At 41.0% G+C, this 25,847-nt stretch overlaps 4 protein-coding genes, 12 non-coding genes and 1 pseudogene across 16 annotated transcripts; 1 reads left to right on the forward strand and 16 right to left on the reverse strand.

Moving 5' to 3' along the window:
- Nucleotides 1–946: 946 nt before the first annotated feature.
- Nucleotides 947–5,711, reverse strand: surf6 (surfeit 6). The gene is made up of 4 exons (XM_069673404.1): nucleotides 5,535–5,711; nucleotides 3,690–3,896; nucleotides 3,441–3,523; nucleotides 947–2,091 (listed from the first exon to the last, which is right to left on the reverse strand). Exons 1-4 carry the CDS (start codon nucleotides 5,620–5,622, stop codon nucleotides 1,402–1,404), a joined length of 1,068 nt encoding a protein of 355 aa, XP_069529505.1. The 5' UTR covers nucleotides 5,623–5,711; the 3' UTR covers nucleotides 947–1,401.
- A 62-nt stretch (nucleotides 5,712–5,773) lies between these two features.
- surf1 (SURF1 cytochrome c oxidase assembly factor) lies at nucleotides 5,774–9,268 on the forward strand. The gene is made up of 9 exons (XM_069673685.1): nucleotides 5,774–5,918; nucleotides 6,013–6,079; nucleotides 6,300–6,427; nucleotides 6,521–6,603; nucleotides 6,920–7,111; nucleotides 7,202–7,274; nucleotides 8,571–8,733; nucleotides 8,897–8,978; nucleotides 9,061–9,268. Exons 1-9 carry the CDS (start codon nucleotides 5,856–5,858, stop codon nucleotides 9,122–9,124), a joined length of 915 nt encoding a protein of 304 aa, XP_069529786.1. The 5' UTR covers nucleotides 5,774–5,855; the 3' UTR covers nucleotides 9,125–9,268.
- A 1,721-nt stretch (nucleotides 9,269–10,989) lies between these two features.
- LOC138602399 (large ribosomal subunit protein eL8-like) lies at nucleotides 10,990–14,984 on the reverse strand (annotated as a pseudogene).
- LOC138602483 (small nucleolar RNA SNORD36) lies at nucleotides 11,693–11,769 on the reverse strand. The gene has a single exon (XR_011309206.1). It is a non-coding gene; the product is annotated as a small nucleolar RNA SNORD36 (small nucleolar RNA).
- On the reverse strand, nucleotides 11,986–12,058 carry LOC138602465 (small nucleolar RNA SNORD36). Its single transcript, XR_011309190.1, has one exon. It is a non-coding gene; the product is annotated as a small nucleolar RNA SNORD36 (small nucleolar RNA).
- Nucleotides 12,418–12,487, reverse strand: LOC138602471 (small nucleolar RNA SNORD24). The gene has a single exon (XR_011309196.1). It is a non-coding gene; the product is annotated as a small nucleolar RNA SNORD24 (small nucleolar RNA).
- LOC138602468 (small nucleolar RNA SNORD24) lies at nucleotides 14,601–14,673 on the reverse strand. The gene has a single exon (XR_011309193.1). It is a non-coding gene; the product is annotated as a small nucleolar RNA SNORD24 (small nucleolar RNA).
- A 1,606-nt stretch (nucleotides 14,985–16,590) lies between the features above and the next one.
- On the reverse strand, nucleotides 16,591–20,503 carry LOC138602400 (large ribosomal subunit protein eL8-like). Its single transcript, XM_069673876.1, has 8 exons — nucleotides 20,494–20,503; nucleotides 20,240–20,386; nucleotides 18,140–18,289; nucleotides 17,703–17,843; nucleotides 17,352–17,431; nucleotides 16,981–17,111; nucleotides 16,835–16,904; nucleotides 16,591–16,725 (listed from the first exon to the last, which is right to left on the reverse strand). The coding sequence occupies exons 1-8, from the start codon at nucleotides 20,501–20,503 to the stop codon at nucleotides 16,621–16,623; spliced, it is 834 nt and encodes a 277-aa protein (XP_069529977.1). The 3' UTR covers nucleotides 16,591–16,620.
- Nucleotides 17,215–17,291, reverse strand: LOC138602484 (small nucleolar RNA SNORD36). The gene has a single exon (XR_011309207.1). It is a non-coding gene; the product is annotated as a small nucleolar RNA SNORD36 (small nucleolar RNA).
- LOC138602466 (small nucleolar RNA SNORD36) lies at nucleotides 17,508–17,580 on the reverse strand. Its single transcript, XR_011309191.1, has one exon. It is a non-coding gene; the product is annotated as a small nucleolar RNA SNORD36 (small nucleolar RNA).
- Nucleotides 17,942–18,011, reverse strand: LOC138602472 (small nucleolar RNA SNORD24). The gene has a single exon (XR_011309197.1). It is a non-coding gene; the product is annotated as a small nucleolar RNA SNORD24 (small nucleolar RNA).
- Nucleotides 20,120–20,192, reverse strand: LOC138602469 (small nucleolar RNA SNORD24). Its single transcript, XR_011309194.1, has one exon. It is a non-coding gene; the product is annotated as a small nucleolar RNA SNORD24 (small nucleolar RNA).
- A 1,605-nt stretch (nucleotides 20,504–22,108) lies between the features above and the next one.
- Nucleotides 22,109–25,216, reverse strand: LOC138602178 (large ribosomal subunit protein eL8). The gene is made up of 8 exons (XM_069673600.1): nucleotides 25,192–25,216; nucleotides 24,002–24,122; nucleotides 23,663–23,812; nucleotides 23,226–23,366; nucleotides 22,869–22,948; nucleotides 22,499–22,629; nucleotides 22,353–22,422; nucleotides 22,109–22,243 (listed from the first exon to the last, which is right to left on the reverse strand). The coding sequence occupies exons 1-8, from the start codon at nucleotides 25,192–25,194 to the stop codon at nucleotides 22,139–22,141; spliced, it is 801 nt and encodes a 266-aa protein (XP_069529701.1). The 5' UTR covers nucleotides 25,195–25,216; the 3' UTR covers nucleotides 22,109–22,138.
- On the reverse strand, nucleotides 22,733–22,809 carry LOC138602485 (small nucleolar RNA SNORD36). The gene has a single exon (XR_011309208.1). It is a non-coding gene; the product is annotated as a small nucleolar RNA SNORD36 (small nucleolar RNA).
- LOC138602467 (small nucleolar RNA SNORD36) lies at nucleotides 23,026–23,098 on the reverse strand. Its single transcript, XR_011309192.1, has one exon. It is a non-coding gene; the product is annotated as a small nucleolar RNA SNORD36 (small nucleolar RNA).
- LOC138602473 (small nucleolar RNA SNORD24) lies at nucleotides 23,465–23,534 on the reverse strand. The gene has a single exon (XR_011309198.1). It is a non-coding gene; the product is annotated as a small nucleolar RNA SNORD24 (small nucleolar RNA).
- LOC138602470 (small nucleolar RNA SNORD24) lies at nucleotides 23,882–23,954 on the reverse strand. Its single transcript, XR_011309195.1, has one exon. It is a non-coding gene; the product is annotated as a small nucleolar RNA SNORD24 (small nucleolar RNA).
- Nucleotides 25,217–25,847: the final 631 nt, after the last annotated feature.

Raw genomic sequence — 25,847 nt, forward strand, 5'->3', positions numbered from 1 at the left:
AATGCAACTGCATTTCGGCAAAAAAATGTAATAAAATTGGACAAACATGAAATAAAATATAAAGTGAATTATCCTATTATGGTCAAATTTTTGATAATTCTGTCAGGAGGCAGAGAGATCAGCTTAAGAAAAGAGGTAAAGCTCTCTCTCTCTTTCATTTGATTTCTGCATGGACAACATTGTACTACCAGTAGTATCAGATATTATATTATTCGTTTTCATTTACAAAAAATAAACCAAAAATACAGGAAATAAAGGTTTTGACACTAAAAAAAACCCAGACCCCCCAACATACAAACACACACTATATTTCCTTACCAATATTAAAGTATTCATTATTATTATTATTGTTAAATTATGAGAGCTCTGTGTAAAAGTTATTAGCGCTGTTGTAAAAACTATTTAGCCTAATTGTATTTTCTTTATTTGATTTGACAGACGTTCAAAATGTATAAATGTATGGTACTCAGTCATATCGCAGGTCCGACATGATGTTCCGGACCTCTAACTGGACCTCTTTCAAGTTTAATTGAGTAACCCCGATCTAAACCTTAAAAAAGCCCATAGTAAAATTTCCAAGACCCTAACCACCTTTGATTTCATGAACAAAACTTTATTAAACTAAACCAATTTATTTTTTATTTATTTCATTATAGAAAAATAATCAGCACATTAATCCAGAATGAATATATTTTGCTGCAGTCCCGCAATGAGCTCCACTTGAACAGTTAAATCCTTCTCATGAATGAATACATGAGTAATAATAACATATTTTATAATTAATATATTCATAAACAGTGTATTAGTTCTGTTACTTAAGGATCTAAATGTTTCCTCAACAGCTGCTATACAAGCTCTTTTATCAGTCTAACATCGGCTTTCGAGCATCAGGGAAAACACACCCAATTGAACAATCACTGTATTCTTTATTTGATTAAAAGCCCACTCACACAAACATTTTTATTTTATATTTTAAATTTCTTTGTCTGTCTCAAGTATGTTGTTTTGTCTTTTGTCTTGTTATTTGCACAACTACGGGCAATTTAGAGTCACCAATGAACCTAGCTAACATGTCTTTGGACTGTGGGAGGAAGCCGGAGTACCTGGAGGGAACCCAAGCATGCACAAGGAGAACATGCAAACTCCACACAGAGAGGCCTCCTACGTCCGAACCAGGATTTAAACTAGGAACCTTCTAGCTGTGAGGCGACGGTGCTTGCGAATAAGAGGTTGTCATTCATGGTCGTCATAATGAACACATTTATTTGATCATAACACGTCACATTACTCCTCAACAGGAGTGAAGGGCCAACGACTACAGCCGCAGTAGCATTTTCACACTGCCATAAAAAGCAAACATAAACATTTGTTATGTTATAAACATCATTCACACTCCTTCCTCTAAACTGCTGCTTTTTTCAAGTCCTCAGGCAGCACCCGGCCCCTCTTCCTCGCCCGGTCCTTCTTCTTCTCCGTTTTGACCTGCTTGCGCTTCTGAAGGTTCCTTCGCCTCTTGTCCTGCCGGTTCTGCATCTTCTCTATGATGTTCTCGCTGCGCTGGCTCCAGCTCTTCTTCCTCTGATCGCGCCTCTTCTCCTTCTTCTTCAGGGCCGTACGCAGCATGTTCTCGTCGTCTTTGATTTTGATGCCCTCTGCTTTGTAGAGCATGTTGGTCCACTTCATCTTCTCCTCCAGCTCTTTGGCCTTCCCCTCGTCTTTCTCCCGCAGCTGCTCCAGCTTGGTTTTGCGGGCCTCCACGCGGCTGATCAGCTGCTTGTAGTTCTTCCCCGTCAGCGGCGTTATCTGACCTTTCATGGCCAGTTTCTTGTTCTTCTTCTTCTGGATTTTATCTACGTATCCCTCCTCCACTGTCTCCACCTTGTTGAAGATGATGGCAGTTTGGTTTCTTTTGCTTGCAGCCGGGGCCTGTTCCACTTCCTGTTTTATCTCCGGCTGCTCTTCGTGGCCGTTTTGTTCAGCCAGTTTCTTCATGCGAAACTCTTTCCTCTTCCTCTTCTTGCGCTCTCGCTCCAGCTTTCGTTTCGCTCGCTTCGCCTGGACGGCCTCTGACAATGCATCCTTTGGGGCTCCCTGATGAAAGACAAATATAACCGGTTAGCCTAACAATTGTTGACAAATCAATTATTCACAACAATTGTTGAATTTTTTGTCAGTTTTCCACAGCAAGAGACAAAGTATCTGCGCTAAATAATCTCTGCTTTACTGTGTAAATTAAACTAAAGAAATGTAGCTGCCACAACACCAAACCTTTTCAGCTGTGGCCAACGCAGCACAGAACTTCTGTGCTGCGTTGGCCATAAAGATGGAGGTACACACCCTTTCCCACTGGTCAAAAAAACCCGCTAACACCCGGCTTTTTTACTTGGTGGGAAAGGTGACAATCGGCATTCAGACCCAGGTCAAATGACTCTGCAGTAGACCCGGGTAATTATCGCCTCGGCTCCCATCGGCATTGATGGGAACACAAAACCCGTGTTGACACGCTAATCTCCGCCCCCTTTCCTGCGGCGATGCTATGCTCCGACGGTAACTTCTGCGGCTCCTTGTCATCTCAGCTACAAATTCCGCCCGTCTCCTTCCGATCAGTGCTCGAACATCGTTCCACATTTGTCAGCACCGAGTTTCATACACAGACTGAATGAGTGATAGATACAATAAAGACCTAACCACCGTAACATCTTCACTGTTTACTAACCCTGTTTCAGGTGCGTTTGTGACGCAGCAGAAAAGAGACCTCCACCGGCAGTGGGAACAGAGACAATCGGCATTTATAAGTGGGTCTGCCGGGGTCTGAAAAACCTGTGTCAACAGGCTAATTTCGGTGGGAAAGGGGTTATATATAAAGGAGGCAGACACATTTATGGTTACATGTTGCCCATTAGGCACCTAAAAATAAACCCTATTTGCTATACATCATAGTGGAAAAAGATGCTAGAGTAAATGAGATCTTGCTGAAAGAAGCATGGGATCAAATACAGTAAGCAAGTCATCATTCATCTTTACCCTTCTTACCCTCAGGTGTGCAGAAGCTACAGGTCTTTTTACTGTACAAAAATCTTCCACGAGAAGCAGGTAGTTATCGTTTTTTTGGCATCAATTGTAAAGAAACAAACACATGCTGCATCTTTACAATAAATACATAATTAAACATTAAACATTTCTTTGACGGTGTTTGATGTTGTCAAAGATCTCACACACTGCATTTGTTTTCACTTTGCATCCCGAACCGAGCATACAAGCTTTTGTTTGTACGCTCTAACATTAGTGTTTGGCGGAAGCAAATAATCAACAATAATCAACACTGACTTGTTTCGCTGGTTTTAAAAATACAGTTGAGGAGTTGGTGGGTGAAGTTTTTACTGTCACGTACACTGTCACTGTCACCGACAGAGAGTATAAAGAAAGTGTGTTCTGCATACCTGCCCTCTGGACTCTTCAATCTTTTCATGTAGCCTCTTGCGGAGAACATCCACAGTGGAGAAGCTGGACTCTACATTTCCTCCTTTAAGGGAATCAAAGAAGGAGAACACGTGAAAGTGTTAAAATGGATCTAGGAGTGTGAAAGAAAGTTTGTCACTACAGTAAAGAACATGAAATCCTCCCAGAGAGGTGGACAAAGTAATGTAGGCTTTTGCTAAAGTTATTACACTTGAATACACTCCCTCTACCTTTAGGCGGCTGTGTTGTAGTTCCATTCACACTTTTGGAACCGCTCTGTTTGGCTGTGGCGGGGCCTTTCTGTGCTGCATTCGAGGGCGAGGGCTTTTTCTGTGATTTGGGAGTCTTCTCTTCAACGTTCTTTTCTTTAAAATGCTTCTTTTTACACTTCTTCTTCTTCTTTGGAGGACCAGCGTCATTTTTACCCTTGAAATGAACTACACACAGACAAACGCAACACATTTATTAAACAGAATCAGAATCCAAATCAGGTGTATGACCGAGTAGGCTTACACATACAAGTCTTGGTGTTTTGGTTCAAAATATAGAAGTAGAATAAAAATTTAAAAGATAAAATACTGTACATTCAACATCATTTGTATTATAGTTGCAAGACAATGAACTGAAACATAATTAGGCAATTGTTTTTAACCAGAGACAAAAGCCAACAACAGCTGACACTTCCTCTAGGAAAGCAATAAAGTAAGCAAAACTTCTTTGCAACCCCTCTACATAGTTTGAATGTCTACAAGCTGTGAGTCCTTCAATCTTTAAAATGAAAAATTATGCCTGAAATGTAGCTTACAACCCTGGTTCTCAACTGGTGGGTCGAGACCCAAAAGTGGGTCGCGGAGCTGTTTTCTACGGAGCACCTGAAGTCCCAAAAGGTGACATTTTTTTATCTTGTGCCTTTTTGCAGGGGGGAGAAATTTATTCTGCCATGTTTCAAACAATGGTGAAAACATATTAACATATACTGAAGCTGCTTTTTACAGAGCCCCTGAAGTCCCAAAAGTTGAAAAAAAAAGTTATTATCTTGTGGGCACAAGTTATTATCTTGTGCAAACAAGTTCTTATCTTGTGTGCACAAGATAACATCTTTCACCTTTTAGGACTTCAGGGGCTCCGTAGTTTTCAGATGTGTGCTTGAAAAATAAAAGTGGTGGCAAATAGTCTATGCTATGCTTTTATTTTGAAGGACATGGGTTTCCTACGACTTGCGTGCAGTTTATTCACACTCCATGTATCCACTGATTGGCTCATCCCAGCTACAGTTACATTTACATTCTTGAAACTTGATGAGCCATACAGTAGTTGCATTTATGTTGCAGTTTTAAAGTTGATTTCTGTTGGAAAAAGGCTGTTAATTGAATTAATTGTAGAGAGAATATTTTCCTCTTATGACCTGCTGGTCATTTTGTTCGACTATTATATTATTGTGTTTTCTGATGTTTACATACTGTGATGTTTTGTTCCGTGACAGGTCCAAACTGCATCATTAGTCATTAAAGAAATTTCAGCGCAATAAGAGGTGGTGGTGGGTCCTGAGGCTCGACAAGTTGAGAACCACTGCCCTACACCACATAATCAAAGCAAGCACCAAAAAGTAAAAAGGCAAACAAAATATACATATTTTTCTGTTGGGGATTTTTTTTTATCATCTCAAGTTCCATCACGTTAATTTCGTAAAACCTTTAAAAGGGTCTTGACACCTGGCTTGGAAGTGCTGGATTTATCACTATTTTTTGTTAGTCCAAAACGAAACGTCTCTTTTTGCAGAGTACCTTGTCTTAAAATGTCTAGACAATTTAAAAGAAAAGAAAACATTTTTTGCAGAAGACTACTCTTATCTATATTTAATATTTGTCTGAATACTGTATGACAAACCCTGCTTTTTAAACAGTGTAGCGCCACCTTTGGGCAACTGCAGTAACAGCTACAGTATTTGACACATATTGACTTTTACTAAATCCACTAATACAGTCGCTTTAAAAGTGATGTTTGCAGTTACAGCACGGGAAAGAGCACATAATCAGAGTAGGTTGTAAATTAGCCAAAACAGTTAGCGGACATACCAAACGGTCTCTTCTTTGGCTCCTGCTCTCGTTGACATACTTTACTGGCGAGTTTCTGAATATAGGAGTCCTTGGAGGCGAGATCCATGTCGACAAATCAACCTTTAATCCAGCTAAAAAACAAGCATCAAGAAGGGAACTTACTGGTATAAAATATCAACACATTTCTGAACACACGTGGGTACAACACGGGGCGGAGCGTCACTAAACCGGAAGGAGTAACACCAGAAGAAGTCCCCCCTCTGAGCAGTTATGTAGCTGTTCTGTAGACGATTGATTCACCATTATTTAACCTCTTTTTCATTGATATTTTGAGTCAGCATGGCTTCTCTGAAATCAGCGCTTGTGTACTCAACCAGGCTGCTCGCGACACTTAAAAAACAGGTGAGTTACACGTTTCTTTAATCCTATAAACTTCACAGATACTCGCGAATGTCATTGTTGTCGCAGGGTTTGAGTTGAGTTTCTGTCATTGCAGACGCATGTCATTTATATCAAGAGGACTCTACTCCTGCCCAGACTGACACTTTTCAAACGGGCAGACGGTAAATAAATCATGATCACTTTTATTGACTTAATCTAGTTCATACTTTCTCTGTACTTGTTTTTCTTTACTCTTAAAACATGCAAAGGAAAGTATAAAAAGCATTTGAAGCACATAGTCACAGTTAATTAATGATACTAATGTAGTAATATTGTATATGTAAATTGTAATTGTAATAGTAAAATGTATGTGCTTTACCTCCATCTATTGTGTATTTCCAGGCACTTTCGTTCCCTTTGTGCGACAGTCCAGCTCCACAGCAGCCGGAGCAGAGAGGGGAGAAGACTCCTTCCTCAAATGGTTCCTGCTGCTCATCCCTGCCACCACCTTTGGCCTCGGTACATGGCAGGTACGGTTTATCTACCTCTCTGTTATCACATTTGTAACTATGTCTCTGGTTTGTTGGTGGTAAATGGACTGAGATACTTTTGTTTCCTTGAAGGTGAAACGGCGTGAGTGGAAAATGCAGCTGATTGGCGAGCTGAACAAACTCACTACTGCCGAGCCCATTCCTCTTCCTATTGAGTGAGTGCATGTTAGATACCTTTACTATTATTCTATTATTTATTATTAAGTACACTAAATGCAAATAAATCCAACACTGCTTCATGGGGCAAATTATGCTTTGGAGAAATAGATATGTGGAAGCTGTATCAAAGTCAATTCAGTTGCATGGCTAGAACTATTTTAAAACCGATTAATTTCTTCAATTTTGTCATTTTTAAATGAGGAAATAATATCATTTATACTTTAAAAATGAATTACTTTAGTGATTCTTGGCCAACCCCCATGTTACTGACCAATGTGCTGATATCTTTGTATTGTTTCTCCCTTGTTCTAGTCCTCTTGAGCTGAACAGCTTGGAGTACAGAAGGGTGCGAGTGCGTGGGCGATATGACCACTCACAGGAGCTCTACGTTCTGCCCCGCTCGCCCGTCGACCCTGAAAAAGAGGCCCGAGAGGCAGGAAGGCTGTCTTCAAGCGGGGAGACCGGAGCGAATGTCATCACTCCCTTCTACTGTACCGACCTCGGGTAAGACGGCACATAAAAACACTTTTGTACTGTGTTAACCCTGCAGTTATATTAACTGCACTCTCTTACCTTTACCACGTTCACCTGAAGCATCACAATCCTGGTGAACAGAGGATACGTCCCGAGGCAGAAGATAAGACCGGAGACCAGGATGAAGGGGCAGGTGAGTAATGGGACACATCTTTTTATCATAAGAGTATACCAGCGATGTAGCCATGCAGTCCAATAGCATTGTCAGACTCACAATGGAAAGTTAAAATTAAAAAAATTATCTGCATGCAGAAAAAGATATTTTGTCTTTTTTCTTCTACACATTCTCTTTCCATGTTAAAACTTGTTGCCTACATTACCCACAATACAATACGAGTGTAGACGGTTCAGGCTTGCTATGCTAGTAGCAGCTAGTGCATCACACGCTGCCCGTCTCAAGCATCACATTAGGTCTGGCAAGGTCACATCTTAAACTGAGACTGACTCAAGTAACATCACTTGAGACAGTAAATTAGATTTGGTGCAGCTCCCATTGGAGCCACAAAAGTACTTATCTTTATTTACAGATTCTATATAGAAAAGTAAAATCTGTCGGCAGGGACGTGGATTTAGGGATGACAAGTGTTCAGCTTTCCGTTATTACTACGTTTGTAGCCCGAGTACTCTTGACCAATCGCGTATCAGCAGGCTGCGGCGTATGCAGGAAAAACAGTCCGTGTGGAGAGCAGAAGCAGGTGGAATGTAATGCACCGTAATGACATCCCGGCTCCCATCAGCGGTCATCTGACAACGACCTAGCTTCTTATTAATCTCTATAAACAGACATCTGCATGCTAACAGCTAACAATCTGTTCTAGATCAGAAATTCAACTTGAGATGAATTGTCTTGACGTTGTGTCACGAAAGCCGTTCAGCTTTCAGATTTCCCGACTCCCTCAAATGCATCACAAATGATCGATCCGAACTTCTTTCAACAAACGAGCATTTTTAAAGTAGTTTTCTTCTCCTCTTGAGGACAGACCTGACAAAGCTTCATTTTTACTGCATCATGATGTTGAAAATTTCGGCAAAGGCAAGACCCATTAATTAAAGAAAATCACAAGAAACAAATGTTTCTTTTTCTGTACATAATGCAGCACTGGAAGTCGTTTATGCTAACCGCTGGCTACATGTTTGGCATGTTCATCATTGTCCGAGATTGCAAAAGAAAACGGACAGAAAACTCAGTAGTTTCCACTTAACACATCAAGTCTGTGGACACGACTGCATACATATTTAATGAGCGGATTTATATTACTGATTTTGTTTTTCATGGTGCTGGGATTTCCGTGTTAGGTTTCAGCAATAACATCACAATATATTAAAGTAAACAGATGCACCACAAGCTCCCCTCGCTCATCCTTACATTCTTAATACTTTGCTATCTATTGAGACTCTTTTAAGAACATGTAATATTGCTTCTGTGCAGGTGGAGGGTGAGATGGACGTGGTTGGGGTGGTCAGGCTCACAGAGCTCCGCAAACCCTTTGTCCCCAACAACGATGTGGAGAGAAACCGCTGGCACTTCAGAGACCTGGAGGCCATGTCCAGTGTCACCGGAGCTGTGCCCATCTTCATCGATGCAGACTTTGGTAAAAATGTCTAGGATACTTTGACTCCTCTACAGATTTAATAAGTCTGGTCGTACACTTAATGATACATATTCTAAAAAAAATGCAACGTTTAAATCTCCTTGAATACAAAATGTTATTAATTATGGTGCAGAGATACATGAAAATGTCTTGCATCACTTAGGGAGCACCATTCCTGGTGGACCAATAGGTGGACAGACCAGAGTCACCCTGAGGAACGAACACATGCAGTACATTATAACATGGTAGGTGTTCTTTTAAAAAAACAGTGACAACAGTGTCAATAAATGTATATTATGTACTGATGTAATTACATTTTTTCCTCAGGTACGGCTTGTGTGCAGCCACCTCCTACATGTGGTTTGCAAAGTTCATCAAGAAGATTGTTTGATGTCGTTAAATGCAGTGAACAAACCTCTGTGATACTTGACTTGTATTAGCTCCAGTCTGCTGCGTACACTCAGAGACAAATATGTAAATAGCTGTGAATCTTTCTCCTGACAGGTGTATTTGAGAATAAATTAAGACAAATTAATTTGTCTCCTGGATTCTTCTCTTTTTTATGCACATAATGCTGCTTAATTGTTCCATTACCTCATGGGAGAAGTGAAGTACTTCTGTTCCACAGAATATTGAGATTCAGTTTTCGGTTTCAGAAAATGACATTTTGCAGTAACTTACTGGTAGTTAAAATACATTTACTTTATTTTTTACAGTGGTCATCTAAGTCATTTATACTAAATATTATTTTAAATTCCTTGACCTCTGTGAAGGCATGCTTATCCAATACATTGGACAAGCAGCTACAACCACACTGAAGAAGTATTTGTCGTGTGTATGAAGGAAATCATTGCTCAGTGCTCAAAGTGACTGCATCAATGGATAATCGTTTCAGATCTCAGCCTGAGTAATAACCCCCAAAATCAAAATGTCAAACTTTAAGCAAATGAACAAGTGGGAACTTTTAGCAACAAACTCAACTAAGTTTTTCTTGGCATGTGCATTTTTCAAGATTGCCAATTCGATCATTTATCTTCAGTTTCAACTGCCTTTTTTTAGTATAGTCAGTAGACCGAATTTTATTCCCCATAGGTCATAGGTTAGCTTTGCTGAAGTAAAACCTCATCCAGTTTGAAGTAAATGGAGACTTGTGCCGTGTTCGAAATACCAAACTGTACTAGCAGTATTGGATTGGATTGGATTTATTTGTTTTCATACAGAAAACAATAATTACACAAATAGAAAGCATAACGCAGTAACAGACTGTCGAATATTTGATGACTGAATACACATCCGAAAGGGAGTGGGAAGAAGTACAAACTTATTTAATCCCACCCCCTCTCCATAAGTCATTTTTCAATTATTTTCCAGCTTCCTTATATATAAATCTCAATTATTTACCTAAACTTACATATATATATATATATATATATATATATAGTTGTTTTTTTTTTAAAGTACGTTCTGATTTGGCCGAAATGTAGGATGCAGTATGCAAACAAAAGCAAAATGTGTAGTATGCCAAAAATACCCGGATGTTGTACTGATTCGGAGAAAATCTCGGACATCGGACCAGTCTATCTCGCCAACTGTATCACACAATGCAAAGCGTTGGAACGTCACTACGGCAGCAGAGGGGGGCGCTATAGCTAAAGAAGCGGCGGTTATTGTTTACTTCCGCCTGGCGTAGCATACTGCGAAATTAATTTGAAAAGCTGCTCCATACTACATACTGCCGCCGAACGCAGTAGGCAGTATTTAGTATGGCATTTCGAGCACAGCTTAAAAGGTACAGTGACATCTTGTGCTGGATCAACTGGTGGTGGCGTTTTTAAATCTAGATCAAACATTTAATAAAAACGTATTTAGATTTCACTTTGAGCTAAAAATCCTTCCATTGAATATTTTTAAACATGCATGTTTTTTTGTATTTGTGAAGAATTCTTTCTGTTACACCTAAACCACACTCTCCCCCTATCCCAATTTAACTATTCATTCCTTATTTAGCTAATCAACCTTACGATAGTCTCAGTCTAATCAAATGCATTGTTTACTGCCAGAGGCCCCACAGGGAAAACATTTAATTACTTCAGTACATTCAACTACTTGCAATAAATGCAGCTGACTCAACTGGACAGACATTCACAATGTCTGTTCTGTCAATCTGTTGTAAATAAACGCTCTACAGTTGAAACTTTCAAAACCACTCTGTATTTAGGTGCAACAATAAAAACAAGTCTCTCTCCATTAGGACATACATTTTTTTATTCCAAACAATTTAACCAAGCTTGGTCGCCAGCTCCTTGGCCTTTGCCTTCTCCAGCTTACTGATGCGAGCTGTGGATTTGGGACCCATGATGTTGCCTCCCCAGTGACGACGGATCTGGAAGAACGAGATTGAAAGAATGAACGATGGGTAAATTTGTTCTTTGATCAAATATGTTGATTGAACTTCATTTGGTGGAATCACCACAGTTTCCTCTTATTCTCACCTCCTCATATCTGTCGTTGTAGTTGGTCTTGATGGCTTCCACAAGCTTGGCAAGTGCACCTTTATCCTCACTAGGAAAGAACAAGGTGAGTTAGTACAGTCCAGAAAACGCTTATTTTAAAATGCAGGTTACTACACTCTAGATTACACGCAGATGTGGCTGTGACTAGAAGAGATTTTTGGCCAAATCTTGGTGTGTCAAACGCGCACGCTTGTTTGTGTCTGCAAACTTACGGGTTTGTCTGTGTGAAGGCAACTGAAGTGCATGTCTTTCTGTGCACCAGTCTGCCCAGTCTAGCCTTGCCCTTGGCGATGCAGTGTGGGACGCCCATCTTGCGGCACAGAGCTGGCAGGAACACGACGAGCTGGAGGAGCAGGAGAAACGCAGGGGAGACATTTTTTACTTTATGTAATATTTACAATAACAAATGTTGTCAATGTCAAAACACGTATTCTATATCTGCGGTCTCTGCTCAGGGTTAAAAAGCTCGTGTGTTTTGATCCACATAGAGGATTCAGGTGAAGAAATTCAGACATCATTGCCAGAGACCACTTCAGACTCAACTTAAGTTCCACTGCTGCCACATGATGTTTGACAAACTCACCTCAATTGGATCCACATCGTGGGCAATGATGACCAGCTGGGCCTTCTTGCTTTCCACCAGAGAGGTTACAGTGTTCACACCTGGAGGGAGAACAATTCCATTTAATACACTTATCAGCAAACATCTCACCTTAAACTATGGTAAGAAATTTTGGCCAGTGCTCAGGGTTAAAAAGCTCATAAAGCATCACGGCATGTTTCAGGTGAAGAAATTCATGACATCATTGCAGGCCAGGTTGAGATGAGGCTAAAAACATGCAACATAATGTCGCTAATAACTGAACTTCAGTGTGAAAACCAACATCTTCATACAGAATCAATTTACAGTCTCAAAGCTTTTAGTACTGCTCACCTGCACGGAGGACAGGGGGCCTCTTGGTAGGGGTGTCACTTTCCAGCAGCCTTCTGCTCAGCGCGGGCCAGCAGCCTCTGCCTCTTCTCCTGCTTGGTCTCTGGCCTGTACTTGTGGGCCAGCTTGAACAGCTGTGTTGCTAAGGAAGAAGACAGTACAGTACAAAGTTAACCACCTAAAAGTGGCTTCATGCTTGTTTGCTCTATAGCATGACAAGTGAACCGTATTTGAAGTAATTGCATCAGTGATCTTGGTGGGAATGTCAGCATGACTGCTCAGATAGCAAATATTCTTCACATCATATGCAAAGCCATAATGGCATCAGTAAGGACACGTAAGCCATTGTTGAAATACTACAGCTTTCCTCAGGAGGCGGCCATGTCAAAAGCACTCACTTTGGTGTAACCTGTGATGCCAGAAACTTTGGAAACATACCGGTCTGGCGGTCCAGAGCCTGGCTGAACTGGTTGATTGCAGGGGGAACCTTCAGACGCTTGTAGAGGATGGAGCGCTGCCTCTGCAGGCGGATGTAACGAGGCCATTTAACAAAGCGTGTCAAATCACGCTTGGGCTGAATATCCTGGCCTGTGGAGCAAGACAAATGTTTAGTATCGGACACCAAACTGAGGAAAATTCTTGTTATTTTAATCTGGAGTGTGTAGCGTAAATGGGTAGCAAGATTAAAAACTAATAACCAATTAATATCAAAAGGATTTAGGTTGACCTTAAATTCAGTGTTGGACACCACCCAATTTTGACAAAACAGGGAAAACTTATAGTTAATGACTTTAGGCTCATGATCTCAGGGTTGCTACGAGGTTCTTGGTCATTGTGTACAGTGACTTTACAGTTTCATACACACACAAATCACATGGATCACGGTCTTTATAAATTAAAGGTTTATTTAACTACTTCTAATTGGAATATTATACATATAATATATACATGAATGACAACGGATCACATTGTAGAAAGCATCTGACTGGTTTCACTGACGTTTTAGAATTAAATGGGATTTAATTACTAATGCATCGTTAGGCAGTTGAGAGTTTAAAAGGGCACCAAGGAAGATTGTGAAGCAATTCAAAATGAATTCTAATTGTAAAAGATTTTAGGTTTAATGTTAATTAATCCTAGTTAATTTAGCATCAAGCATCAACACACGGGAGATGTAATTGTATCACCTGATGATCATCTTTTGGCGCTCGGGCCTTTTCAGGACGGCTTTCGTCCCTCGTGGCCGATTCGGCTTGAATCGGGTTTCTCCATCTCTCTCTCTGGCTCAGCAGGAAGCTGAATCATCACCCCCCTTTCTCTGGCTGGGGTGAAGTCTGTGGCAGTTTTGCCAGACGTCGTTCGGGAGTGTCTTTTGTGCAAAGTCTCCTTTAAAGGTCGCTGGATTCGGCTTCTTCAGCACGTTCAGTGCAGCGCGGGATCAGCATGGTGATACTGGCGGCGTTCTGTAGCCCAGTACACAATAAGGCCGTTCTTGACGGCTCAGGACTTCAGGAGAGGTTCAGGCTGCATAAGCTGACAGCAGAACCTGGGACAGGCCATGTGGCCAACCCTCCCCCCCTCCCAGTGGGGGAAGAGAACTCAGAAGACTCAGGAACAAGAGCAACAGGAGAAGAACAACAGGCGAAGAGAGAACAGAAGAGGAAGTTGCTTGCAGCTTTATAATCTTGGGACCAGAGGGGGCTGGTCTCTGTGGTCCCTCTCTAGCCACACCCATGAGGAGAAGGCTCTGAGAGTGAGATTATTTCTTTTAAAGCATTAAAATCAATATTGCCTACTTCACGCATTTAATTCTTCCATATTTAAAAGTTGGGCTCTGTCAACTACAGAACGACACCAAACACTTTATATTAATTGTTAAATAAAACCTGTTGAAAAGGGATTAGATGAACTAAACAACTAAACAAGGTTGATGGCAACATCCATTATGACGACATATAGTATATACATGTACACGTCTGCATATGCACAGGTAAACCTTTCTGCACATCACATGAATGGATCAAATGATCTCACTTGTCCACATGTGGTCTTCCTTTGTTAGCAGACAGACATGAGGAGGAGGTGTGATCAGGATGAGGAGAACTGCAGCTTCAGATTCACGTTAAAACAATTTTCACAGAATTAAAATATGTTAACTCCGCATAACATTACTTTAAGTACATTTCAATTGCATAGGAGAATCAGTCACTTTAGTCCTTATATTCTTTGCAGAAAGGATGTGTCTGCATGAGAGTTATCTTCTCTGGAATGTCAGAAGGGTCGTAAACTTGGGGAATGGTTGGTACCTAAATTGACCATTTGTACCAGCGTTCTTCTTACAGACTCTGCATGTGTCTGTTCCAATGATCAGAATACTTTGTAAAAAGATGCAGAATTAACTTCAAGGCGATTAACGCTACAAGTGCATCAGCGATCTTGGTGGGAAATTGTCATCAGTGATGTTAAGATAGCAAATATTCGTTTACATCATCTGCACCATTGCGATCCCCAGTCCTCCCAAAAGGACACCCAGAGCTACTTACCGATGCCAAAGTTCTTTGGCCTCTTCTCGAACAGGGGGTTGACCACTTTTTTGGCCTCATGTTTCTTGGCCACAGAAGGGGCTGGTGCCACCTTCTTCCCCTTAGCCTTCTTTCCCTTGGGCTGTTTAGAAGAAGCAATGTCATGTTCTTAAAACATCCTGATGCCACAAGAAGTTCTACAGCTCAAATTAAGGTTTAAATCTACATGAATGCCTTAAAGTCAGGGGTGCCCAACCCAGCTCCTGGAGAGCTACCTTCCTGCATGTTTTAGGTTTCTCTGTACTCTAACACAGCTGATTTGAATGATCTGCTCGTTATCAACTGAAGCTTTTCAGGGGATTTATAATGAGCAAAACATTCGAATCAGGTGTGTTAAGAGCACGGAGGAACCTAAAACATGCAGGAAGGTAGCTCATCAGGAGCCGGATTGGGCACCCCTGTCTTAAGTGAAAGCGAACCATAATCATTATAGACATACAAATGAATTAATCTGCTGCCTTGGTGAGTCTACAGTTTAAAAGTGATCTCAACAAATCAGATACTTGCACTGTTCAAATGACCCGAAGCATCTTTTGCTTAGCGAGCAGATTAGCATCATCCAACACCAAGACTCATTGCAAAGAAGGTATTTTACACATCAGAGTATGAAGGCGAGTAAGGGGTCATTGCTATGGTGACAAAAATAAACCCTGAGCCCCTGAATTATTCTCCTGACAGATTTATTTGAGAATAAATTAACACAAATTAATTCTTTTGTTTTATGCACATCATGTAGCTTATTATTGTTCCATTACCTCATGGGAAAACGGAAACACTTTTGTTCTGTGAAATTGAGATTCAGTTTTCAGTTATAAAATGTCATTCAACTACATCTTGCAGTAACTTACTGGTAGTTGAATTTATTTTTAAAAAAGCAATTGATGTAACTAAAGTACGTATTTGCCATCTCTTATGCTAACTACCAACACTGCAATTTTTGTCCATAAAAGGATTTTTTTTTATTTGACCGTAAATTAACTTTTATCATTAAACTCACTTTGACCAGTCTACCTCTTTCTTTGTGAAGGCATGGCCACACAACGCATCGGTCAGGCAGCTGCTACCACACACTCGACCTGTTTGTATTTCATGTGCAAAACAGGCCAAAGCATCGTTGAATAATCCTTTAGATCTCAGCCTGATACTCACCATGCACACCCTTTAGCTTATTAACAAGTGGGAACTTCTTGCAATAAACTCAAGTGGCACTTTTCCTTACCAAGGAGCGTTTTCTTGGCATCTCCAGTTGAACAAACTAGATTCCCCACAGGTTAGCTTTGCTGTAGTGAGACCTCTTCCAGTGTGAAGTAACTGGAGACTAAAGCTACAGTGACATCTTGTGCTGGATAAACTGGTGCTGTTTTCACACGTGGGAGATCCTACCTTCAACAAAACTCATGAGTTCACTGGATTGATTGACTTAGGTGTCACTTGATATCAACTTCTAGCTTTTATCATTTAGACTTAAATTGTGCTCAAACTCAACATCTTTCTGTTAAATATGCCCATTAAAATCTGTAGTCCCCACACCCCCCGTAAAGCATAAATTCTTCCCCCTATCCCAACTGAACCATTCATTCCTTATTGAGATAATCTGTCTTGTGATCAACTCTGATCAAATGCATTGCTTACAGTCAGGTTACACAAAGAAAACGCATCAAGGATATTAACATCTTATCCCTACTTGCAATAAATGCAGCTGACTCAACTGGACAGTCATTCACAATGTTTGTTCCGACATTAACCGGTTGTAAATAAACGCTCTACAGTTGAAACCTTGTTCAAAAACACTCTGTATTTATGTGCAACAATAAAAACAAGTCTCTCTCCATTAGGACATACATTTTTTATTCCAAACAATTTAACCAAGCTTGGTCGCCAGCTCCTTGGCCTTTGCCTTCTCCAGCTTACTGATGCGAGCTGTGGATTTGGGACCCATGATGTTGCCTCCCCAGTGACGACGGATCTGGAAGAACGAGATTGAAAGAATGAACGATGGGTAAATTTGTTCTTTGATCAAATATGTTGATTGAACTTAATTTGGTGGAATCACCACAGTTTCCTCTTATTCTCACCTCCTCATATCTGTCGTTGTAGTTGGTCTTGATGGCTTCCACAAGCTTGGCAAGTGCACCTTTATCCTCACTAGGAAGGAACAAGGTGAGTTAGTACAGTGCAAACCCTTATTGAAGCAGAAACTTAAACAGAATATTAAACTTACGGGTTTGTCTGTGTGAAGGCAACTGAAGTGCATGTCTTTCTGTGCACCAGTCTGCCCAGTCTAGCCTTGCCCTTGACGATGCAGTATGGGACGCCCATCTTGCGGCACAGAGCTGGCAGGAACACGACGAGCTGGAGGAGCAGGAGAAACACAGGCGAGACATTTTTTACTTTATGTAATATTTACAATAACAAATGTTGTCAATGTCAAAACACGTATTCTATATCTGCGGTCTCTGCTCAGGGTTAAAAAGCTCGTGTGTTTTGATCCACATAGAGGATTCAGGTGAAGAAATTCAGACATCATTGCCAGAGACCACTTCAGACTCAACTTAAGTTCCACTGCTGCCACATGATGTTTGACAAACTCACCTCAATTGGATCCACATCGTGGGCAATGATGACCAGCTGGGCCTTCTTGCTTTCCACCAGAGAGGTTACAGTGTTCACACCTGGAGGGAGAACAATTCCATTTAATACACTTCTCAGCAAACATCTCACCTTAAACTATGGTAAGAAATTTTGGCCAGTGCTCAGGGTTAAAAAGCTCATAAAGCATCACGGCATGTTTCAGGTGAAGAAATTCATGACATCATTGCAGGCCAGGTTGAGATGAGGCTAAAAACATGCAACATAATGTCGCTAATAACTGAACTTCAGTGTGAAAACCAACATCTTCATACAGAATCAATTTACAGTCTCAAAGCTTTTAGTACTGCTCACCTGCACGGAGGACAGGGGGCCTCTTGGTAGGGGTGTCTCCCTTTCCAGCAGCCTTCTGCTCAGCGCGGGCCAGCAGCCTCTGCCTCTTCTCCTGCTTGGTCTCTGGCCTGTACTTGTGGGCCAGTTTGAACAGCTGTGTTGCTAAGGAAGAAGACAGTACAGTACAAAGTTAACCACCTAAAAGTGGCTTCATGCTTGTTTGCTCTATAGCATGACAAGTGAACCGTATTTGAAGTAATTGCATCAGTGATCTTGGTGGGAATGTCAGCATGACTGCTCAGATAGCAAATATTCTTCACATCATATGCAAAGCCATAATGGCATCAGTAAGGACACATAAGCCATTGTTGAAATACTACAGCTTTCCTCAGGAGGCAGCCATGTCAAAAGCACTCACTTTGGTGTAACCTGCGATGCCAAAAACTTTGGAAACATACCGGTCTGGCGGTCCAGAGCCTGGCTGAACTGGTTGATTGCAGGGGGAACCTTCAGACGCTTGTAGAGGATGGAGCGCTGCCTCTGCAGGCGGATGTAACGAGGCCATTTAACAAAGCGTGTCAAATCACGCTTGGGCTGAATATCCTGGCCTGTGGAGCAAGACAAATGTTTAGTATCGGACACCAAACTGAGGAAAATTCTTGTTATTTTAATCTGGAGTGTGTAGCGTAAATGGGTAGCAAGATTAAAAACTAATAACCAATTAATATCAAAAGGATTTAGGTTGACCTTAAATTCAGTGTTGGACACCACCCAATTTTGACAAAACAGGGAAAACTTATAGTTAATGACTTTAGGCTCATGATCTCAGGGTTGCTACGAGGTTCTTGGTCATTGTGTACAGTGACTTTACAGTTTCATACACACACAAATCACATGGATCACGGTCTTTATAAATTAAAGGTTTATTTAACTACTTCTAATTGGAATATTATACATATAATATATACATGAATGACAACGGATCACATTGTAGAAAGCATCTGACTGGTTTCACTGACGTTTTAGAATTAAATGGGATTTAATTACTAATGCATCGTTAGGCAGTTGAGAGTTTAAAAGGGCACCAAGGAAGATTGTGAAGCAATTCAAAATGAATTCTAATTGTAAAAGATTTTAGGTTTAATGTTAATTAATCCTAGTTAATTTAGCATCAAGCATCAACACACGGGAGATGTAATTGTATCACCTGATGATCATCTTTTGGCGCTCGGGCCTTTTCAGGACGGCTTTCGTCCCTCGTGGCCGATTCGGCTTGAATCGGGTTTCTCCATCTCTCTCTCTGGCTCAGCAGGAAGCTGAATCATCACCCCCCTTTCTCTGACTGGGGTGAAGTCTGTGGCAGTTTTGCCAGACGTCGTTCGGGAGTGTCTTTTGTGCAAAGTCTCCTTTAAAGGTCGCTGGATTCGGCTTCTTCAGCACGTTCAGTGCAGCGCGGGATCAGCATGGTGATACTGGCGGCGTTCTGCAGCCCAGTACACAATAAGGCCGTTCTTGACGGCTCAGGACTTCAGGAGAGGTTCAGTCTGCATGAGCTGACAGCAGAACCTGGGACAGGCCATGTGGCCAACCCTCCCCCCCTCCCAGTGGGGGAAGAGAACTCAGAAGACTCAGGAACAAGAGCAACAGGAGAAGAACGACAGGCGAAGAGAGAACAGAAGAGGAAGTTGCTTGCAGCTTTATAATCTTGGGACCAGAGGGGGCTGGTCTCTGTGGTCCCTCTCTAGCCACACCCATGAGGAGAAGGCTCTGAGAGTGAGATTATTTCTTTTAAAGCATTAAAATCAATATTGCCTACTTCATGCATTTAATTCTTCCATATTTAAAAGTTGGGCTCTGTCAACTACAGAACGACACCAAACACTTTATATTAATTGTTGAGTAAAACCTGTTGAAAAGGGATTAGATGAACTAAACAACTAAACAAGGTTGATGGCAACATCCATTATGACGACAAATAGTATACACATGTACACGTACACGTCTGCATATGCACAGGTAAACCTTTCTGCACATCACATGAATGGATCAAATGATCTCATGTGGTCTTCCTTTGTTAGCAGACAGACATGAGGAGGAGGTGTGATCAGGATGAGGAGAACTGCAGCTTCAGATTCACGTTAAAACAATTTTCACAGAATTAAAATAGGTTAGCTCAGCATAACATTACTTTAAGTACATTTCAATTGCATAGGAGAATCAGTCACTTTAGTCCTTATATTCTTTGCAGAAAGGATGTGTCTGCATGAGAGTTATCTTCTCTGGAATGTCAGAAGGGTCGTAAACTTGGGGAATGGTTGGTACCTAAATTGACCATCTGTACCAGCGTTCTTCTTACAGACTCTGCATGTGTCTGTTCCAATGATCAGAACACTTTGTAAAAGATGTAGAATTCAATTCAAGGCGATTCACGCTACAAGTGCATCAGCGATCTTGGTGGGAAATTGTCTTCAGTGATGTTAAGATAGCAAATATTCGTTTACATCATCTGCACCATTGCGATCCCCAGTCCTCCCAAAAGGACACCCAGAGCTACTTACCGATGCCAAAGTTCTTTGGCCTCTTCTCGAACAGGGGGTTGACCACTTTTTTGGCCTCATGTTTCTTGGCCACAGAAGGGGCTGGTGCCACCTTCTTCCCCTTAGCCTTCTTTCCCTTGGGCTGTTTAGAAGAAGCAATGTCATGTTCTTAAAACATCCTGATGCCACAAGAAGTTCTACAGCTCAAATTAAGGTTTAAATCTACATGAATGCCTTAAAGTCAGGGGTGCCCAACCCAGCTCCTGGAGAGCTACCTTCCTGCATGTTTTAGGTTTCTCTGTACTCTAACACAGCTGATTTGAATGATCTGCTCGTTATCAACTGAAGCTTTTCAGGGGATTTATAATGAGCAAAACATTCGAATCAGGTGTGTTAAGAGCACGGAGGAACCTAAAACATGCAGGAAGGTAGCTCATCAGGAGCCGGATTGGGCACCCCTGTCTTAAGTGAAAGCGAACCATAATCATTATAGACATACAAATGAATTAATCTGCTGCCTTGGTGAGTCTACAGTTTAAAAGTGATCTCAACAAATCAGATACTTGCACTGTTCAAATGACCCGAAGCATCTTTTGCTTAGCGAGCAGATTAGCATCATCCAACACCAAGACTCATTGCAAAGAAGGTATTTTACACATCAGAGTATGAAGGCGAGTAAGGGGTCATTGCTATGGTGACAAAAATAAACCCTGAGCCCCTGAATTATTCTCCTGACAGATTTATTTGAGAATAAATTAACACAAATTAATTCTTTTGTTTTATGCACATCATGTAGCTTATTATTGTTCCATTACCTCATGGGAAAACGGAAACACTTTTGTTCTGTGAAATTGAGATTCAGTTTTCAGTTATAAAATGTCATTCAACTACATCTTGCAGTAACTTACTGGTAGTTGAATTTATTTTTAAAAAAGCAATTGATGTAACTAAAGTACGTATTTGCCATCTCTTATGCTAACTACCAACACTGCAATTTTTGTCCATAAAAGGATTTTTTTTTATTTGACCGTAAATTAACTTTTATCATTAAACTCACTTTGACCAGTCTACCTCTTTCTTTGTGAAGGCATGGCCACACAACGCATCGGTCAGGCAGCTGCTACCACACACTCGACCCGTTTGTATTTCATGTGCAGAACAGGCCAAAGCATCGTTGAATAATCCTTTAGATCTCAGCCTGATACTCACCATGCACACCCTTTAGCTTATTAACAAGTGGGAACTTCTTGCAATAAACTCAAGTGGCACTTTTCCTTACCAAGGAGCGTTTTCTTGGCATCTCCAGTTTAACAAACTAGATTCCCCATAGGTTAGCTTTGCTGTCTTAAGACCTCGTCCAGTGTGAAGTAACTGGAGACTAAAGCTACAGTGACGTCTTGTGCTGGATAAACTGGTGCTGTTTTCACACGCGGGAGATCCTACATCCAACAAAACTCATGAGTTCACGATTCATTGACTTAAATGTCACTTGATATCAACTTCTAGCTTTTATCATTTAGACTTCAATTGTGCTAAAACTCAGCATCTTCCCGTTAAATATGAACATTAAAATCTGTAGTCCCCACACCCCCCAATAAAGCATAAATTCTTCCCCCTATCCCAACTCAACCATTCATTCCTAATTTAGATGATCTGTCTTTTGATCAACTCTGATCAAATGCATTGCTTACAGTCAGGTTACACAAAGAAAAACTCATCAAGTATATTAACATTTTATCCCTACTTGAAATAAATGCTGCTGATTCAACTGGACAGTCATTCACAATGTTTGTTCCGACATTAACCTGTTGTAAATAAACGCTCTGCAGTTGAAAGTTGGTTCAAAACACTCTGTATTTAGGTGCAACAATAAAAACAAGTCTCTCTCCATTAGGACATACATTTTTTATTCCAAACAATTTAACCAAGCTTGGTCGCCAGCTCCTTGGCCTTTGCCTTCTCCAGCTTACTGATGCGAGCTGTGGATTTGGGACCCATGATGTTGCCTCCCCAGTGACGACGGATCTGGAAGAACGAGATTGAAAGAATGAACGATGGGTAAATTTGTTCTTTGATCAAATATGTTGATTGAACTTCATTTGGTGGAATCACCACAGTTTCCTCTTATTCTCACCTCCTCATATCTGTCGTTGTAGTTGGTCTTGATGGCTTCCACAAGCTTGGCAAGTGCACCTTTATCCTCACTAGGAAGGAACAAGGTGAGTTAGTACAGTGCAAACCCTTATTGAAGCAGAAACTTAAACAGAATATTAAACTTACGGGTTTGTCTGTGTGAAGGCAACTGAAGTGCATGTCTTTCTGTGCACCAGTCTGCCCAGTCTAGCCTTGCCCTTGACGATGCAGTATGGGACGCCCATCTTGCGGCACAGAGCTGGCAGGAACACGACGAGCTGGAGGAGCAGGAGAAACACAGGCGAGACATTTTTTACTTTATGTAATATTTACAATAACAAATGTTGTCAATGTCAAAACACGTATTCTATATCTGCGGTCTCTGCTCAGGGTTAAAAAGCTCGTGTGTTTTGATCCACATAGAGGATTCAGGTGAAGAAATTCAGACATCATTGCCAGAGACCACTTCACAGACTCAACTTAAGTTCCACTGCTGCCACATGTTTGACAAACTCACCTCAATTGGATCCACATCGTGGGCAATGATGACCAGCTGGGCCTTCTTGCTTTCCACCAGAGAGGTTACAGTGTTCACACCTGGAGGGAGAACAATTCCATTTAATACACTTATCAGCAAACATCTCGCCTTAAAACTATGTTAAGACATTTTGGCCAGTGCTCAGGGTTAAAAAGCTCATAAAGCATCACGGCATGTTTCAGGTGAAGAAATTCATGACATCATTGCAGGCCAGGTTGAGATGAGGCTAAAAACATGCAACATAATGTCGCAAATAACTGAACTTCAGTGTGAAAACCAACATCTTCATACAGAATCAATTTACAGTCTCAAAGCTTTTAGTTCTGTGCCGCTCACCTGCACGGAGGACAGGGGGCCTCTTGGTAGGGGTGTCTCCCTTTCCAGCAGCCTTCTGCTCAGCGCGGGCCAGCAGCCTCTGCCTCTTCTCCTGCTTGGTCTCTGGCCTGTACTTGTGGGCCAGTTTGAACAGCTGTGTTGCTAAGGAAGAAGACAGTACAGTACAAAGTTAACCACCTAAAAGTGGCTACATGCTTGTTTGCTCTATAGCCTGACAAGTGAACCGTATTTGAAGTAATTGCATCAGTGATCTTGGTGGGAATGTCAGCATGACTGCTCAGATAGCAAATATTCTTCACATCATATGCAAAGCCATAATGGCATCAGTAAGGACACGTAAGCCATTGTTGAAATACTACAGCTTTCCTCAGGAGGCAGCCATGTCAAAAGCACTCACTTTGGTGTAACCTGCGATGCCAAAAACTTTGGAAACATACCGGTCTGGCGGTCCAGAGCCTGGCTGAACTGGTTGATTGCAGGGGGAACCTTCAGACGCTTGTAGAGGATGGAGCGCTGCCTCTGCAGGCGGATGTAACGAGGCCATTTAACAAAGCGTGTCAAATCACGCTTGGGCTGAATATCCTGGCCTGTGGAACAAGACAAATGTTTAGTATCTGACACCAAACTGAGGAAAATTCTTGTTTTTTTAATCTGAGTGCATCAGCGATCTTGGTGGGAAATTGTCATCAGTGATGTTAAGATAGCAAATATCCGTTTACATCATCTGCACCATTGTAATCCCCAGTCCTACCCAATTCACATTCAGAGCTACTTACCGATGCCAAAGTTCTTTGGCCTCTTCTCGAACAGGGGGTTGACCACTTTTTTGGCCTCATGTTTCTTGGCCACAGAAGGGGCTGGTGCCACCTTCTTCCCCTTAGCCTTCTTTCCCTTGGGCTGTTTAGAAGAAATAAAAGTGTTACTATATATACTAAAAATGAGCAAAACATTAGAATCAGGTGTGTTAGAGTACAGAGAAACCAAAGACATGCAGGAAGGTAGCTGATCAGGAGCAGGATTGGGCACCCCTGACTTAAGCAAAAGTCCATGCATAATTATTAGACATAAAAACATCTTAAATTTGCTGCCTTAGTAAGTCTCAAGTTCAAACGTGATCTCAACAAATCAAATACACTGATCAAATTCCCCCATCATGACTGACCTAAAGCATCTTTTGCTTGGCAAGCAGATAAGCATCATCCAACACCAAGACTCATTGCAAAGTAGGTATCTCACACAGAGTACGAAGGCAAATAAGTAGTCATTGCTTTCATGACAAAACATTAAACTTAGATTCAAAGCAGAAGGGTAAACCAAGCTAGCAAAAGCTCCAGGTTCAGTCTACACTGCTATTACCCATACAAAGCGAGTAAGACGATGCAACTAGCTTAGCTGTTACCACTGAATTGATGTGGTATACAAACCATAACACTCAGTACACTTTAGAGATATACCAAACACATTTAAATCATACGAAAATAAAGCTTCGCTTATTAGCTATAACGTTAGCATTAGCATTTACAAACGTGAGCAATGCTAGGGCCTATTAACACTACCGGGTAACAAGCCGGACACACACTTGTGCCATTCAACATAACGTTACTTATCCCGTTATACGTCAAAAAGTGAAGACATTACACATAATAACTATGGAGGCAAAGTTTATATTAATGCAGAAGTTATATTATACCGAAAAGTGCTCCTAAGACAAGCGTGTTCACCCACGTTAGCTTCAGCTCTGACAGGCAGTCACAGTGCTACTCGTACCGGCTACACCAGGGTCAATCAAACTAAGATTTAGTCAAAAACTACACAACATCTACAAATAATATCGACATTAATTAAACGGTCATGCTTCACAGAATTCACAAAAACATTTTACAATGTCAGAACAAGCATACATAGAGCGATGGAAACAGATACAAAAAGAAAAGTTACTCCTCAGAAGGATCGGCTATGCACCCACCATGTCGGTTCAGGCAGAAAGGAAGACAGAGGGATTCTGGGTAACGTAAATACCGCGAGGCTTGCACCGTGGTTACGTGGCCTGCTACGCGCCGATCTGGAGTCAGATGTAATAACGACTGACCAACTCAGGGTGTTGAGTTTTAAAAATTGAGATACTGACTCAGGATCGGTGTGTGGATGTTATCAATAGTCTTAATGTTTGTACGTCATTCTTAATTAGGTAGCAGAGATTTGTTTTTATCTTCACACTCATTTAAAATAGTTAACTTTTATTTATATGATAAAAAAACAATTTATTTTTCACTAATACCATTTAGGCCTATAGGCCATAAACTTTGTATAGCTTATATAATATATTTTGTTTTATACATACTATAAATAATACTTGATTGCTACATATATAATAACCTTATTACATTGTAATTAAATTAATCAACTATCGCATTGCTAATTACACTGCAGTAAAAAGGTGTTTTATTAATAGGGCTATACAAAAAGAAAACAAATGCAAAATGCAAATACAAATAAAAAATATTTTAGATATTAAATCTATGCCGGTAAGCATAGATTTAATATGTAAGGTTTTTCTTTTTTTAAAGTTCTTTGAGGAGTTTTCACTGGTTGTGAAACAGACTGAAGTTAATTATTTTTACT

This window comes from Semicossyphus pulcher, unplaced genomic scaffold (assembly GCF_022749685.1).
Source record: "Semicossyphus pulcher isolate SPU_LCO1_2020_fin unplaced genomic scaffold, fSemPul1.0.p SCAF_22, whole genome shotgun sequence".
In the NCBI taxonomy this organism is placed as follows: domain Eukaryota; kingdom Metazoa; phylum Chordata; class Actinopteri; order Labriformes; family Labridae; genus Semicossyphus; species Semicossyphus pulcher.

Coding starts and splice junctions, on each gene's coding strand:
- surf6 (XM_069673404.1), bottom strand. CDS start 5,622: ATGGATCTCGCCTCCAAGGACTCCTATATTCAGAAACTCGCCAGTAAA. Junction 3,897..5,534: donor GCCAAAGAAGAGACCGTTTG/GTATGTCCGCTA, acceptor GTCTGTGTGTAG/TTCATTTCAAGGGTAAAAAT. Junction 3,524..3,689: donor TACAACACAGCCGCCTAAAG/GTAGAGGGAGTG, acceptor ATTCCCTTAAAG/GAGGAAATGTAGAGTCCAGC.
- surf1 (XM_069673685.1), top strand. CDS start 5,856: ATGGCTTCTCTGAAATCAGCGCTTGTGTACTCAACCAGGCTGCTCGCG. Junction 6,428..6,520: donor TTGGCCTCGGTACATGGCAG/GTACGGTTTATC, acceptor GTTTCCTTGAAG/GTGAAACGGCGTGAGTGGAA. Junction 7,112..7,201: donor TTCTACTGTACCGACCTCGG/GTAAGACGGCAC, acceptor GTTCACCTGAAG/CATCACAATCCTGGTGAACA.
- LOC138602400 (XM_069673876.1), bottom strand. Junction 17,112..17,351: donor ACGATGTGGATCCAATTGAG/GTGAGTTTGTCA, acceptor CTGCTCCTCCAG/CTCGTCGTGTTCCTGCCAGC. Junction 16,726..16,834: donor ACAACGACAGATATGAGGAG/GTGAGAATAAGA, acceptor TCGTTCTTCCAG/ATCCGTCGTCACTGGGGAGG.
- LOC138602178 (XM_069673600.1), bottom strand. Junction 23,813..24,001: donor GCCAAAGAACTTTGGCATCG/GTAAGTAGCTCT, acceptor CTTGTTCCACAG/GCCAGGATATTCAGCCCAAG. Junction 22,949..23,225: donor GCCCCCTGTCCTCCGTGCAG/GTGAGCGGCACA, acceptor TTCTCCCTCCAG/GTGTGAACACTGTAACCTCT.